This window comes from Rhineura floridana, chromosome 3 (genome assembly GCF_030035675.1).
Source record: "Rhineura floridana isolate rRhiFlo1 chromosome 3, rRhiFlo1.hap2, whole genome shotgun sequence".
Classification (NCBI taxonomy): domain Eukaryota; kingdom Metazoa; phylum Chordata; class Lepidosauria; order Squamata; family Rhineuridae; genus Rhineura; species Rhineura floridana.
Window position 1 is genome coordinate 211,574,978 of NC_084482.1, and position 15,211 is coordinate 211,590,188.

A 15,211-nucleotide genomic window follows, 5' to 3' on the forward strand; every position below is an offset into this window, starting at 1 on the left:
TTAACGCCTTTGCCCTCTCATCCAGCCTTCTCCAATCTGCTGGAATAGGCACCCCGGCAGGTGGGTCTTCTGCGATAGCTTTCCACAGGTCTTCTTTCACTAGAAAAGCCTGCATTCTCTGTTTCCAAGTGCCATAATTTTTCCCTGTCAGCCTTTCCAAGGGAATCCTGGCCGATAACGTAACAGACATACTTTCACTTTTCACAGTTCACCGCCTTTGTAATTAGAGCTTCTCACCTCTGTCCTTCAGTTAGTTTTTTTGTTCCCACGGCTCTCTCACAGCTTTCAGCTCAGCTTTTGGTTTCTCCGTCTCTCTGCTGTTTTTCTCGCTGGTCTGCAGTTCTGGCTTTTCTCTGCCGCTTTTCTGCAATCCTCAACACCAGGTAACCATCAGCACCAGGTAACCATCCTCTGCTACCACTTGTTGGATGTTGTATCTGGCGCAAGCAGATGCCCAGGATGCAGAACAGTATAGTGACAGGCTAGATGCCAGTTGAAGCAATGAGCCGGACAAGCAATAAGTTTTCAGAGTCACTTTACTGACAATATATCACAAGCTCTCTCTGTACAAACTCCTCGACCCCCACACTCACAAGTGTCTGCTGGCCCTCTATATAGATAAGGCCAGCTGCCCGAGCCTAGGTTGCATGGCAACGTGTCCTTGAAGATGGCTCGACCTCTGCCAACTTTCGCTTCTAAGTCACGTAGCTCACTTGTGGAAATTTAACCTCTGCTTTCTCGGTTTAATAGCCAACGGGGGGGGGAGGAGTTGCTGTGGTCTACAGAACTTCCATCTCTGTCACCAGGAAACCACTCTGTCTTGGAGCTGGCTGTGAGGGCCTGCACCTGGTGTTGGGCTGAGGAGACAGTAAACTAGGGTTGCTGCTGGTGTAACGTCCACCTTGTTGCCCAGCAGCTTCTCTGACCGAGCTGGTGGAGGTCGTCTCAGCGGTAGCATTGGAGAAGGCCAGAATGATAGTGCTGGGTGATTTCAATGTCCATGCAGAGGCTGCCTCTAGTGTTCCGGCTCGGGACTTCATTGCCTCCATGACAAACATGGGGCTGTCTCAAGTTGTTATTGGCCAAACACATAGAGCAGGGCACACCCTCGACTTGGTCTTTGCTCCAGATGGAGGAAGGGGTGGTCTGGAGATGGGGGGGTGGATGTCATGGTCAGACCACTTCCTGGTGAAGTTTAGACTTATGGCTCCGAGTCTTCCCTGGGGTGGACAGATGAAGATGGTCCGTCTCCGGAGACTAATGGAATCCACTGGATTCCTGAATGCCCTGGGGGAGTTCCCAGGAGATAGAGCAGGTGACCCTGTTGAAGCCCTTGTCATGCTGTGGAACAGCAAGGCGCGTCTGGCTCGACACGGTTGCCCCCGAGCGCCCTCTCTGGCACTCTGGAGCCCGGCTTGCACCTTGGTACACCAGTGAGCTAAGGGCAATGAAACAGGCTGGATGTCGGCTACAGTGCAAGTGACAACAGACGTCCTGTGAGACAGATCAGGCACGAGTAAAACATCATAACTGTGCCTATTGTGTGGCGGTGAGGGCGGCGAAGAAGGCCCACTTCTCTGCCTCCATCACATCCTCACGTAGCTGTCCAGTGGAGCTTTTCCGTACTGTCAGGGGTCTTTTGACATCAGCTCCAGGAAATGGAGTCTTAGACCCTTCGGAGGACCACTGTGAAATGTTTGCAAGGCACTTTGAGGGTAAAGTTGCTCGCCTCCGTAGCAATCTTGATGCTCCATCTACATATACTGTAGTCCCCAATGAGGTGTCCAGTGCAACATCTGCTCCTATTTCTTGGGAACAGTTTCAGTTGATGCGGCCTGATGATGTGGACAAGGTGCTTGCGATGATGCAGCCAGCAACGTGTCTTCTTGACCCTTGCCCTTCTTGGCTTATTAAAGCTTGCCGGGGGGGGTCTGACCAAGTGGAGCCAGGGTGTGGTCAACGCATCATTGTGGAGGGAGTGATTCCAGCCGCCTTGAAAGAGGTGGTGATTCGACCACTCCTGAAAAAGCCCACCCTGGACCCATTGGTTTGGGACAGCTACTTACCGGTTGCAAATACCTCCTTCTTAGTGAAGGTGATTGAGAGGGTTATGGCGCAGCAACTGCAAGTACTCTTGGATGAAAGATTATCTTGACCCATCCCAGTCTGGGTTTAGGCCTGGTTATGGGACTGAATCGGCCTTGGTTGCCCTGATGGATGACCTTTATTGGGAGAAGGACAGGGGGAGTGCGACTCTGTTATTCTTACTTGATCTCTCAGCAGCTTTTGATACCATTGACCATGGTATCCTTCTGGGCCGACTTGGTGAGATGGGTATTGGAGGAACTGTTTTACAGTGGTTCCGATCCTATCTCCAGGGTCGGTCTCAGAGAGTAGCATTGAGTGATTGTCTTTCGGCCCCCTGGCAGCTGTGCTGTGGGGTGTCACAGGGTACTATCTTGTACCCCATGCTGTTTAACATCTATATGAAGCCCTTGGCAGCAGTCATCAGGAGCGTTGGGGGGAGGTGTCAGCAGTATGCTGATGAACCCAGTTCTATTTCTCCATAACATCTGAATCAGGAGAGGCTGTGCAAGCCTTTGACCACTGCCTGGACTTGGTGGTGGGCTAGATGAGGGCCAATAAACTGAGTCTGAATCCTAGCAAGACGGAGGCACTGTCGATTGGTGGTTCCAGAGTTCAGATAATTGGTCAGTTGCCTGCTTTGGATGGGGTCGTACTTCCTCTGAAAGAGCAGGTCCGTAGCCTGGGGGTGCTCCTGGATCCATCTTTGTCGCTAGAGGCCCAGGTGACCTCAGTGGCAAGGAGTGCCTTTTACCAGCTTCGGCTGGTGAGACAGCTGCAGCCGTTTCTGGACCAGGATAGCCTGACCATTGTTGTCCACGCACTGGTAAACTCTAGGCTGGATTACTGTAATGCGCTCTATGTGGGGCTGCCCTTGAAGTTGATTTGGAAGTTGCAGCTGGTGCAAAATGCGGCGGTGAGACTGCTCACTGGAGCAGGGTAATGCCAACATGGCACCCTGCTACTGAAAGTGTTGCACTGGCTGCCCATTTGCTACCGGGCCAAGTTCAAAGTTCTAGTTTTGGTGTACAAAGCCCAATACTGCTCAGGACCAGGATACCTGAAAGACCATCATCCCGATCACTGCGCTCTGCAGGTGAGGGCTGTGATGTTCCTATATTAATGTATATATGGTAAGTGTTGGTTGTTTAGAAGATACATGGTAAGTGGAGTGAAAGAGGGGGAGTGAATGGGCAGTAGAATGCGAGATGATTGGCTGAGTGTTTAAAATGGCTGAATGTATAAAGGGAGGAGTGAGAGTGGAATCTGGGGGGAGAAGAGAACTGAGTGGGTTGCTTGGTGGGGTTTAGAGAGTTGTTTACCAGGAGGGAGGTGGAGTTCGGATTAGTATTGAGTAAAACCATTTGCTTATGTGCCTTAAGAAGAAATCTTGTTAGCTTTGTTATCTGTAATAAATACTTAATTTGGTTTACCAAAGGCCTGATCCTTGGCTGGGGTTTCACAGACCAGAAGGGAGGGTAAGGTAATGACCAAGGCTGAAGGGGAACTGTAACAAATGGTGGCAGCGGTGAAGAGAATAACAATACCAGTATTCAGAGTCTCTGGGAATACTAGTATTGGGACGTTACTGGTGGTTGCCTAGCAGGGGGATCTGTTCAGATCTGTGCTAGAGCGGGGAGAGAAACCATAAGAGAGAGCAGTCCGGACTGGTGGAGTCCCTGGTGGTGCCTAGTGACAGGCAGTAACCATGAGCAGGTAGGAACCTGACAGGGAGAGCCAGGGAAGGACACCTCACATGTGGTGGCAGTAGCGGTGGGATACGAACAACATGAGAATCCAGATACGAACCAAAGAGAGTCCCAAAGACACGTGGTGACAAAGGAGACTACGTCACAGGTGTTGGCTGTAGCAGTGAGATACGAATACTAGACAATCCCTAATAGTTGTGTGGCAAACAGAAATAACAAAACAAGATTACTTGTGAGAGTGACTGGCAAAGAGTGTGTGGCAAAGAGTGAGTGAACTCAAACACCATGGCTGAATACATAAAAATGAAAAGAGAGGAACTGGTGGAGAAGTGCATAACATTCAATTTACCTCACGAGGGTAAAGGGGTAGATGAATTGAGGGTAGCACTTATAGGATTTGCTACTGCCCAGCAAAAACAACCTGTCAGGGAAGAGACCCCAGAAGGTTATTTAAGCAATCCCGCTTATATAGAGTACTTGAGAGAGAAGTTGAAGATGGAAACTGAGAGATTGAGGATGGAGGATGAGGAAAAAGACAAGCAGAGGGAGTTGGAAACTGAGAGATTGAGGATGGAAACTGAGAGAATGAGAGTGGATGCGGAGATACAAGGGGAAAGATTAAAATTGGAAAGAGAGAAGTTTCATTCTGATGAAACAAGAAAGGACAGAGATGGAGCAAAAATAAAAATTACTCCAAAGGACTTTGCTGTCTATGAGCCTGGTCAAGATCCTCAAATTTACCTCAGCACCTTTGAAAAAGCAGCTCAGTTGTGGGGGCTACCTGAAGATAAATACATGCAGTATTTATCAAACCTGATTAAAGGGGAATTGGCTGAGGTATACCAATATTTCCCCTCAGACAGGCCCGTCACCTATGCTGAATTAAAAGAAGCAGTGTTTAAAAGATTCAGACTGGGGCCTGATCATTTTAGAAAGCTTTTCAGAAAGTGCCAGATACAGACAGGGAGGTCTTTCGTGGACCTGAGGCAAAACTGATGGACATATTTGGGAAATGGCTGACAAGTGCAAAAGCTTAGTCTGTGGAGGAGGTGAAAAACCTCATGATATTGGATCAATTATACCATCAGTTACCACCAGAAATAAGGCTCCTGGTAAGAGACCGTTCCCCTACATCGGTGCAGGAGGCCGTAGAGATGGCGGATCACTTCGCCTCCGACAGAACTGGCTGGGTGGGGAAAACATCAAGAGATTTTAAACCCAGACCATATAACGCTGGCAGAAGGGATGTGGTACCACAGAGAGTGAGTCCTCCAGTAAAATCTGAAGGGCACAGGACACCCCAGAGTGGATCTGTGTACCCTAAAAGTGAGGAGAAATTATGCTACAAATGTGGTAGACCGGGGCACCTACGTTTTCAATGTGAGGTTGCCAACCCCATTAGTAATCCTGCTCAGACAAGGGCAGTGAAAACAGAGCCCAAGGCTTTAGAAACAGCGAAAAAGGTTCAGTTCTGCCAGATAAACTGGACAGAAGTAACAGACCTTGATTCAAGTCTGAGAGAGGAAGTGAGTGTACAAGGGGCAAATTATTGGGCATTGCTTGATACTGGTGCCGCTCAGACATTACTGAGGCCAGATTTAATAAAATCTGAGGTAATATTACCTCAGGAAACTGTGACTATCCAAGGAGTGAGGGGTCAACCAGAAAGTTTGCCTGTGGCCCTGGTGGATATGACTTGGAGAGGCCGAGAGGGCTGATATAAAGTAGGCATTAATGCCCAGCAACAAGAACCAGTAATACTGCGAAGAGATGTAATGGGCGCCCAAGGAAAGATCTATGTAGTGACCAGACAGCAAATTGGCAGAGAAAAAGAAGCCATATTAAGGGGGGCTGAAACAAACAGGGTGGAATCTGTTAACCAGTCTCAGGTCACCATAGCAACCACTAGCAGGCCTGCTGAAGGAGACAAACTGTATCAAGTGGTCTCTGATAATGATGAGGCAGATCAATTCAGGGAAGAGCTGCAAAAAGATATAAGTTTGAAGCAGATAAAGGAACAAGCTCTGACCCAACAGACTCCTTTCACTGACAAACTGAGGAATCAAGTTGTGTGTGAGAATGGGATTTTATATAGACTGTGGATGCCTGCTGAGAGAAAGGATGAATATGAACCAGTGAAGCAATTGATAGTACCTAGCAAATACAGAACCAGATTGCTAGAGGTAGCCCACGATGTCCCATGTGCAGGACATCTGGGAATAAAAAAGACCAAGAGGAGATTGGCAGCACACTATTATTGGCCAAACATCTCCAAAGATGTAAAACAACATTGTCTATCTTGTGGAATATGCCAAAAGGTGGGAAAAAGTGGAGTAAAGTCTAAGGCACCCTTAAAGCCCCTTCCTATAATTGGACAACCCTTTTATAGAGTGGGAATAGATTTGGTGGGCCCTTTTTCCAAACCCACAAGGCATGGCAAGAAATATCTAGTGGTGGTGGTGGATTTTGCCACCAGGTACCCAGATGCAGAAGCACTAAGATCCGTGGAAACCCCTGTAGTGGCAGAGGCTTTATTAAAAATCTTTATGAGGCTGGGTTTCCCTCATGAAGTGCTGACGGATCAAGGCAGTGTATTCATGGGAGATGTGATGCAATGTATGTGGAAATGTTGTGGTCTAAAACATCTAAAGACCACTACTTACCATCCCACCACTAATGGGTTAACAGAGAGATTCAATGGCGTTTTGAAGGGCATGATCAGAAGCTATGTTCAAGATCACCCACAAGACTGGGATGAACGGTTTGGATGCTTCCTATTTGCATACAGAGAAGTCCCTCAGGAGTCAACAGGCTTCTCACCCTTTGAATTCATGTTCACTAGAAAAGTGAGGGGACCTTTGGAACTATTAAAAAATTCATGGGAAGGAACCCTGGGAGAGTACAAAACATCTGTAGTAGATTTTGTATTGGAATTCTGCAATAAATTAACATCAATGATGGAGGTGGTGGAAAAGAATTTCAGTCAAGCACAGGAGAAGCAACATTACTGGTATGACAGAACAGCCAGGGAACGTGTGTATGATGTGGGAGATATGGTTATGGCGTTCATACCCAGGAAACATGACAAATTACAGGCTAACTGGGAAGGACCATATACCATCAGAGAAAGGCTTGACACAGTGACGTATGTAATCACCACAGACCAATTAAACAAAAGCAAAGTGGTTCATGTAAATATGTTGAAGCCTTACCATACTAGGGATGCACAGGTGTTGCAAGTTACCTTATTCCCTGAGGGAAGTGGGCCTGAACTTCCAGATTTGGTACAGGAAAGCAAAGACAAAGGAGGGGTAGATCAAGTGGAATGGTCAGAGGAGGTGAAGGAGGAAGTAAAAGAGGAGATTCTGAGAGTTTTGAAAACCTATAGGAATCTCTTTAGCAACCAACCTTTAGCTACCTCACCAAAGGCTTCTGAGGAACCTTAGCAGTCATGGAATAAGAGGAGAGGTCCTCTTGTGGATAAGAAATTGGTTAAGAAGCAGAAAGCAGAGAGTAGGAATAAACGGACAGTTCTCCCAATGGAGGGCTGTAGAAAGTGGAGTCCCTCAAGGATCGGTATTGGGACCTGTACTTTTCAACTTGTTCATTAATGACCTAGAATTAGGAGTGAGCAGTGAAGCGGCCAAGTTTGCTGATGACACTAAATTGTTCAGGGTTGTTAAAACAAAAAGGGATTGCAAAGAGCTCCAAAAAGACCTCTCCAAACTGAGTAAATGGGCAGAAAAATGGCAAATGCAATTCAATATAAACAAGTGTAAAATTATGCATATTGGAGCAAAAAATCTTAATTTCACATATACGCTCATGGGGTCTGAACTGGCAGCGACCGACCAGGAGAGAGACCTCGGGGTTGTAGTGGACAGCACAATGAAAATGTCGACCCAGTGTGCGGCAGCTGTGAAAAAGGCAAATTCCATGCTAGCGATAATTAGGAAAGGTATTGAAAATAAAACAGCCGATATCATAATGCCGTTGTATAAATCTATGGTGCGGCCGCATTTGGAATACTGTGTACAGTTCTGGTCGCCTCATCTCAAAAAGGATATTATAGAGTTGGAAAAGGTTCAGAAGAGGGCAACCAGAATGATCAAGGGGATGGAGCGGCTCCCTAACGAGGAAAGGTTGCAGCATTTGGGGCTTTTTAGTTTAGAGAAAAGGCGGGTCAGAGGAGACACAATAGAAGTTTATAAAATTATGCATGGCATTGAGAAAGTGGATAGAGAAAAGTTCTTCTCCCTCTCTCATAATACTACAACTCGTGGACATCCAAAGAAGCTGAATGTTGGAAGATTCAGGACAGACAAAAGGAAGTACTTCTTTACTCAGCGCACAGTTAAACTATGGAATTTGCTCCCAGAAGATGCAGTAATGGCCACCAGCTTGGACGGCTTTAAAAGAAGATTAGACAAATTCATGGAGGACAGGGCTATCAATGGCTACTAGCCATGATGGCTGTGCTCTGCCACCCTAGTCAGAGGCAGCATGCTTCAGAAAACCAGTTGCCGGAAGCCTCAGGAGGGGAGAGTGTTCTTGCACTCAGGTCCTGCTTGCGGGCTTCCCCCAGGCACCTGGTTGGCCACTGTGAGAACAGGATGCTGGACTAGATGGGCCACTGGCCTGATCCAGCAGGCTCTTATGTTCTTATGTTCTTTAAACCTGGCCAAACCAGTATAGTTATACATTCCATTGATACTGGAGATCATGCCCCAATCAGATCTGTTCCGTACCGTGTGAATGGGAAAGTTTTGAATGAGATCAAAAGGGAGGTGGAAGATATGCTGGAATTAGGAGTGATCAGGGAATCCATCAGTCCCTGGGCCTCAAGTATTGTCCTGGTTCCGAAAAAAGATGGAACGACAAGGTTTTGCATTGATTATCGGCTAATCAATAAAATTACTGTCCCAGATGCGTATCCTATGCCTAGGGTAGACGCAATGTTAGAGTTATTGGGGGCAGCAACCATTATCTCTACACTAGATCTCTGTAAAGGATTTTGGCAAATGGAACTAGACGAGCAATCCAGAGCCAAAACTGCCTTCAGTACACCAGATGGGTTATATGAGTTTGTGACCTTACCCATGGGACTAAGGAACTCACCAAGTTCATTTCAGAGGCTAATCAATACTGTGTTGCGAGGCATGTCAGATTTTGCAGTGGCCTATATCGATGACGTGGCCAGTTTTAGCAAGTCGGTGCCTGAGCATGTCCAACACCTGACAACAGTATTGGAGGCCTTAAGAAAAGCAGGCCTCACAATAAAAGCTAAGAAATGCCAGTTTGGACTAAAGGAAGTAATCTATTTAGGACATAAGGTGGGGAGTGGGAAAATCACCCCTTATGGAGCAAGGTGGAGGCAATACAAGCGTGGCCGATCCCCTTAACCAAAAAACAAGTTTTCTGGGTGTGGCTGGATTTTATAGGAAGTTTGTGAGAAATTTTGGGGAAATAGCAACCCCCTTGCATGAATTAACAAAGAAGAAGTGTTCTGAGCGTGTGGTATGGACGGATGAATGTCAGAAGGCTTTTGATCTACTGAAGCAAGCCTTGTGCCAAGGACCCATATTAATAGCACCAGACTATGAGAAACCATTCATCGTGGCTACAGATGCGTCGGACCTGGCGCTGGGAGTCGTCTTGCTACAGGAGAGAGAAGGCACCAGACATCCAGTGGCGTACCTGAGTCGCAAGCTGACGCCGAGGGAGAAAAACTATTTGTCGGTCCAGAAGGAGTGCCTAGCGGTCGTGTGGGGACTGAACAAGTTGTGCCCATACGTGTGGGGACGAAGATTCACAGTGACTACGGATCATCGGGCCTTGTTATGGTTGCAGACTATGAAAAACCATAACACTATGCTGCAGAGGTGGTCCTGGGCCCTACAGGACTATCAAGTGGACTTCCAGTTCATAAAATGCAAGGACAATGTACTGGCCGATGGACTTTCCAGGCAAGTGGCTGGGACTGCAGTGACGTGACCAGACTGAGGAACAAAGAAAGACATTTTCCCCATAGAGACTGTTATTTGTTAACGTGCCGTATAAATCCTGGAACAGGAATAATACTCTGCCGTTGTTTTAAGGGGGGGGGAAATGTGATGTTCCTACATTAATGTATATATGGTAAGTGTTATTGTTTAGAAGATACATGGTAAGTGGAGTGAAAGAGGAGGGGGAGTGAATGGGCAGTAGAATGCGAGATGATTGGCTGAGTGTTTAAAATGGCTGGACGTATAAAAGGAAGAGGGAGAGTGGAATCTGGGGGGAGAAGAGAAAGAGTGGATTGCTTGGTGGGGTTTGAGAGAGTTGTTTACCAGGAGGGAGGTGGAGTTCGGATTAGTATTGAGTAAAACCATATGCTTATGTGCCTTAAGAAGAAATCTTGTTAATCTTGTTAGCTTTGTTATCTGTAATAAATACTTAATTTGGTTTACCAAAGGCCTGATCCTTGGCTGGGGTTTCACAGACCAGAAGGGAGGGTAAGGTAATGATCAAGGCTGAAGGGGAACTGTAACAAATGGTGGCAGCGGTGAAGAGAATAACAATACCAGTATTCAGAGTCTCTGGGAATACTAGTATTGGGACGTTACTGGTGGTTGCCTAGCAGGGGGATCTGTTGAGATCTGTGCTAGAGCGGGGAGAGAAACCATAAGGGAGAGCGGTCCGGACTGGTGGAGTCCCTGGTGGTGCCTAGTGACAGGCAGTAACCACGAGCAGGTAGGAACCTGACAGGGAGAGCCAGGGAAGGACGCCTCACAAGGGCCTCCTGCAGATACCATCTTATCAGGAGGTTCATTCTGTACAATATAGGAAACGGACCTTTAGTGTGGCAGCACCTACCCTGTGGAATTCCCTCCCTTTGAATATTAAACAGGTGCCATCTCTCCTATCTTTTTGGCGCCTTTTGAAGACTTTTCTTTTTCCACAAGCTTTTTAAGTTGAGAGCTATCCCAGTCTGTCTCTGTGTCAGAATTGCTTGTTTTTTAATAATGTTTTTAACCTTTTTTAAAAAAAATTTTTTAAATGTTTTTAACGCTGTTTAGTGTTAATGTATTTCAAGTTTTGTTTTTATGATGTTTTAAAATGTTTTTAGTGCCTTGTTTGCTGCCCTGGGCTCCTGCTGGGAGGAAGGATGGGATATACATCAACTAATAAATAAAGGGATAGCCCGAATAATGGCTTAAAATGTGCATATAATGTGCTGAAATTATTTACATAAGCTTTTAATGGCTTCGCTGGTAGTTTACACAGAGGAAAAAAGGTCTCTTCTGAAAATGGGTTTCTTAAACCCTCCCTTCTAGACTAAGCATCGTTTCCTTATAAAGCAGAGTACGGTACAAGATACAATCTCTGAGCAGACAGCCAATATGTTACATGAACTGTCACCAGTAAGTGAGAAGAAGATATGGAGTGCTTCCGGGAGGCAGCAAATGCAAATTTCCAAAATTTCTCCTCTAGTGGGTAGCAAAATTGATAAAGCCATGGGAACAAGCCATCCCTTTGTAAATAGGGTGTATAAAAGGCCAGTTCTATAGCATGCAGGACCCCCTTGGCTCTGTTGAAGTGGGGGTGGCGTCAAAGAAAGCAGGAGGGAACCCTCACATCTATTCCATCCATGGCATCTGATGAGTGATGTATCGTGACATGTATTTCCATGTACTCTGTAACTCTGGCTTTGTGACATGACTTAAGAAGTTAACTCGGTCCTTATTATTATTATTAATTAAATTTTTATACCGCCCCATAGCCGAAGCTCTCTGGGCGGCTCACAACAGGTAAAAACATCTAACATACAATTAAAACCACATATTAAGCAATTTAAAATAAATTAAAGATATCAAAAATTAAAACATAATTAAACAGATACTAAAATGCATATTAAATACTACTAAAATGCTGAAAATGCCTGGGAGAAGAGGAAGGTTTTTACCTAGCGCCGAAAAGATAATAATGTTGGTGCCAGGCGTACCTCATCAGGAAGAATATTCCATAGTTCGGGGGCCACCACTGAGAAGGCTCTTTTTCTTGTTGTCACCTTCCGGGCTTCTCTCTGAGTAGGCACCCGGAGGAGGGTCTTTGATGTTGAGCGCGGTGTACGGGTAGGTTTATATCGGGAGAGGCGTTCCATCAGATATTGTGGCCCCATGCCATACAAGGCTTTATAGGTTAAAACCAGCACTTTGAATCGGGCCCGGAAACATATAGGCAACCAGTGCAAGCGGGCCAGAATCGGTGTTATATGTTCGGACCGCCTGGTCCCGGTTATCAGTCTGGCCGCCGCATTTTGCACGAGCTGCAGTTTCCGAACCGTCTTCAAGGGCAGCCCCACGTAGAGTGCATTGCAGTAGTCTAATTTAGAGGTTACCAGGGCATGGACAACTGAAGCAAGGTTTCCCCTGTCCAGATAGTGGCGTAGTTGGGCCACCAGCCGAAGCTGGTAGAAAGCACTCCGTGCCACCGAGGCTACCTGAGCCTCCAGTGACAGGGATGGTTCTAAAAGAACTCCCAAACTACGAACCTGCTCCTTCAGAGGGAGTGCAACCCCATCCAGGACAGCTTGCACATCCACCATCTGGTCAGGGGAACCGCCTACTAACAGCATCTCAGTCTTGTCTGGATTGAGCTTCAATTTATTCGCTCTCATCCAGTCCATTTTCGCAGCCAGGCATCGGTTCAGCACCTTGACAGCCTCACCTGATGAGGATGAAAAGGAGAAGTAGAGCTGCGTGTCATCAGCATACTGGGGACAACGCACTCCAAAACTCCTGATGGCAGCACCCAGCGGCTTCATGTAGATGTTAAAGAGCATGGGGGACAGAACTGACCCCTGCGGAACTCCATATTGGAGAGCCCAGGGTGCCGAGCAATGCTCCCCAAGCACTACCTTCTGGAGACGACCCGCCAAGTAGGAGCAGAACCACTGCCAAGCAGTACCTCCAACTCCCAAATCCGCAAGTCTCCCCAGAAGAATAACATGGTCGATGGTATCAAAAGCCGCTGAGAGATCAAGGAGAATCAACAGAGTTACACTCCCCCTGTCTTTCTCCCGACAAAGGTCATCATACAGGGCGACCAAGGCCATCTCCGTGCCAAAACCAGGCCTGAAACCCGATTGAAATGGATCCAGATAATCGGTCTCATCCAAGAGTGTCTGGAGCTGGTCTGCAACCACTCTTTCTAGGACCTTGCCCAGGAATGGGACATTTGCTACCGGCCTGTAATTATTAAGATTTTCTGGGTCCAGGGAAGATTTCTTCAAAAGTGGTCTCACTACCGCCGCCTTTAGGCAGCCAGGGACCTCTCCCTCACACAGTGAGGCATTAATCACTTCCCTGGACCAGCCGCCTGTTCCATCCCTGCTAGCTTTTATTAGCCAAGAGGGGCACGGATCCAGAACAGAAGAGGTTGCACGCACCTGTCCAAGCACCTTGTCAACGTCCTCAAGCTGCACCAATTGAAACTCATCCAAAAAATCATGACCAGGCTGTGCTCCGGATACCTCATTTGATTCAACTGCTATAACACTGGAGTCCAAGTCTTGACGGATGCAAGAGATTTTATCCTGGAAGTGCCTAGCAAATTCATTACAGCGTGCTTCGGATAGTTCTACCGTGTCCCTAGGGCCAGAATGTAATAGCCCTCTGACAACTTTAAAAAGCTCCGCCGGACGGCAGATAGAAGATTTAATAGTGGCAACAAAATATTGTTTTTGTGCTGCCCGTACTGCCCCTAAATACAGCTTGCTATAGGCACTTACCAGTGCATAATTGCATCCATCAGGAGTTCGTCTCCATCTGCACTCAAGCCGTCTCCTGTTTAATTGCTCTCAGCTCTGAAGTATACCATGGAGCTGAAGGAGCTCTACATAGGAGAGGGCGCACAGGAGCGATCATGTCAACTGCCCGGGTCATTTCAGCATTCCATAGTTCGACCAGGGTTTCGACAGGAGCGCCAGCCCTATCAGCCGGAAAACTCCCCAGAGCCTTTTGAAAACCATCCGGATTCATTAGTCTCCAGGGGTGGACCATCTTAATGGGTCCTCCACACTTGCAGAGGGGAAAAGCTGCTGTAAGTCTAAACCTCAACAAGCGGTGATCTGTCCATGACAAAGGGGCTGATGTAAGACTCCCTACATTCAGATCACCATCTCCATGTCCAGTTGCAAAAGTCAGGTCTAGAGTATGCCCTGCCACGTGTGTTGGGCCAGTAACATATTGGGACAGCCCCATGGTTGTCATGCAAGCCATGAAGTCCTGAGCCGCCCCAAATAAGGTAGCCTCGGCATGGATGTTGACATCCCCCAGCACCAACAGTCCGGGTGATCTCAACAATACAGCCGAGACCACCTCCGTCAGCTCAGTTAGGGAGTCTGTTGGGCAGCGGGGTGGGCGGTACACCAACAGAATCCCCAATCTGTCCCCCTGATCCAACACAAGGTGCAAACACTCCAGACCAGTAGTTGCATGGACATGGTGCTTGGAGAGAGAGATGGAACTCCTATAGACCACAGCAACCCCCCCTCCCTGGCCCTCAGATCTACCCTGATGCTGAACCAAGTACCCCGGTGGGCACAGCTGGGAGAGACTAACTCCTCCCTGCTCACCCACCCAGGTCTGAGTTATACATGCCAGATCAGCTGCCTCATCCACAATTAAATCGTGGATGAGAGAGATCTGATTATGTACCGATCTGGCATTTAAGAGCAGCATCCGGAGATCGGAGAGCTGGCTGATAGGGCAACCAACAAACCTGTGGGTGTGTGGAGGACCGGAACGCAGCACAGCCGTTAACTGCCTGGGCCGAGTTCCCCTCACCTGGCAAGTCCTCCACACAGCATCATATCTCCCTCTACCCGTCACTACACTAATTGGGGCCACCTCAAATCTTCCCAGTCGACTTTGACTCCTCTCTCCCAGGCACATGATGCAACCCCCCACAACACACACTCACACCATACACACCCCCACACAAAAAGGGCCTTCAACTATTGTAACCTGTTTTAACTAAGATGTGCCTTCACAGTCTTATACATTGATGTTAATTGGATTTCCAGCAACTTCTTTCATGCTGATATGTATCCCTATTTTTCTGTTTCTATAATAAGGTCACTGACTACATTTTATTAGTTGTAGTGTGCAAGAGATGAATAAATAGCATGTATTATAAAGACTCTTGGCAATTTGCTGGGGTGCCACTGAAGGGCTTTGCAGGCCTCCAAAACACTCACAGGCAACAGGTGGGCAACCCCCTGTTCATCACTCATAATACGGTTTCCCCATTTCTGAAATCTTTCATGACATTAAAGACTTAAGCTACTTCTGAAGCTCTTTCCATGTTCCAAGCAGTTCTATGGCTTCTCCCCAGTGTGAATACTTTGATGGGCAGTGAGTTGCTGTTTCCTA

The 15,211-nt window shown here is 47.2% G+C and overlaps 1 protein-coding gene and 1 pseudogene across 1 annotated transcript in view; both read right to left on the reverse strand.

The window, feature by feature from the left end:
• LOC133381454 (uncharacterized) overlaps positions 1–15,136 on the reverse strand; it is an 86,846-nt gene extending 71,710 nt beyond the window's left edge. The window contains exon 1 of the mRNA XM_061620593.1: positions 13,559–15,136. Within this exon, the coding sequence (XP_061476577.1) occupies positions 13,610–14,731 (1,122 nt within the window). The 5' untranslated portion in view covers positions 14,732–15,136 and the 3' untranslated portion in view covers positions 13,559–13,609. The remainder of the gene's footprint in view (positions 1–13,558) is intronic.
• Positions 1–15,211, reverse strand: part of LOC133381475 (zinc finger protein 208-like) — a 41,985-nt pseudogene that overhangs the window by 16,050 nt on the left and 10,724 nt on the right.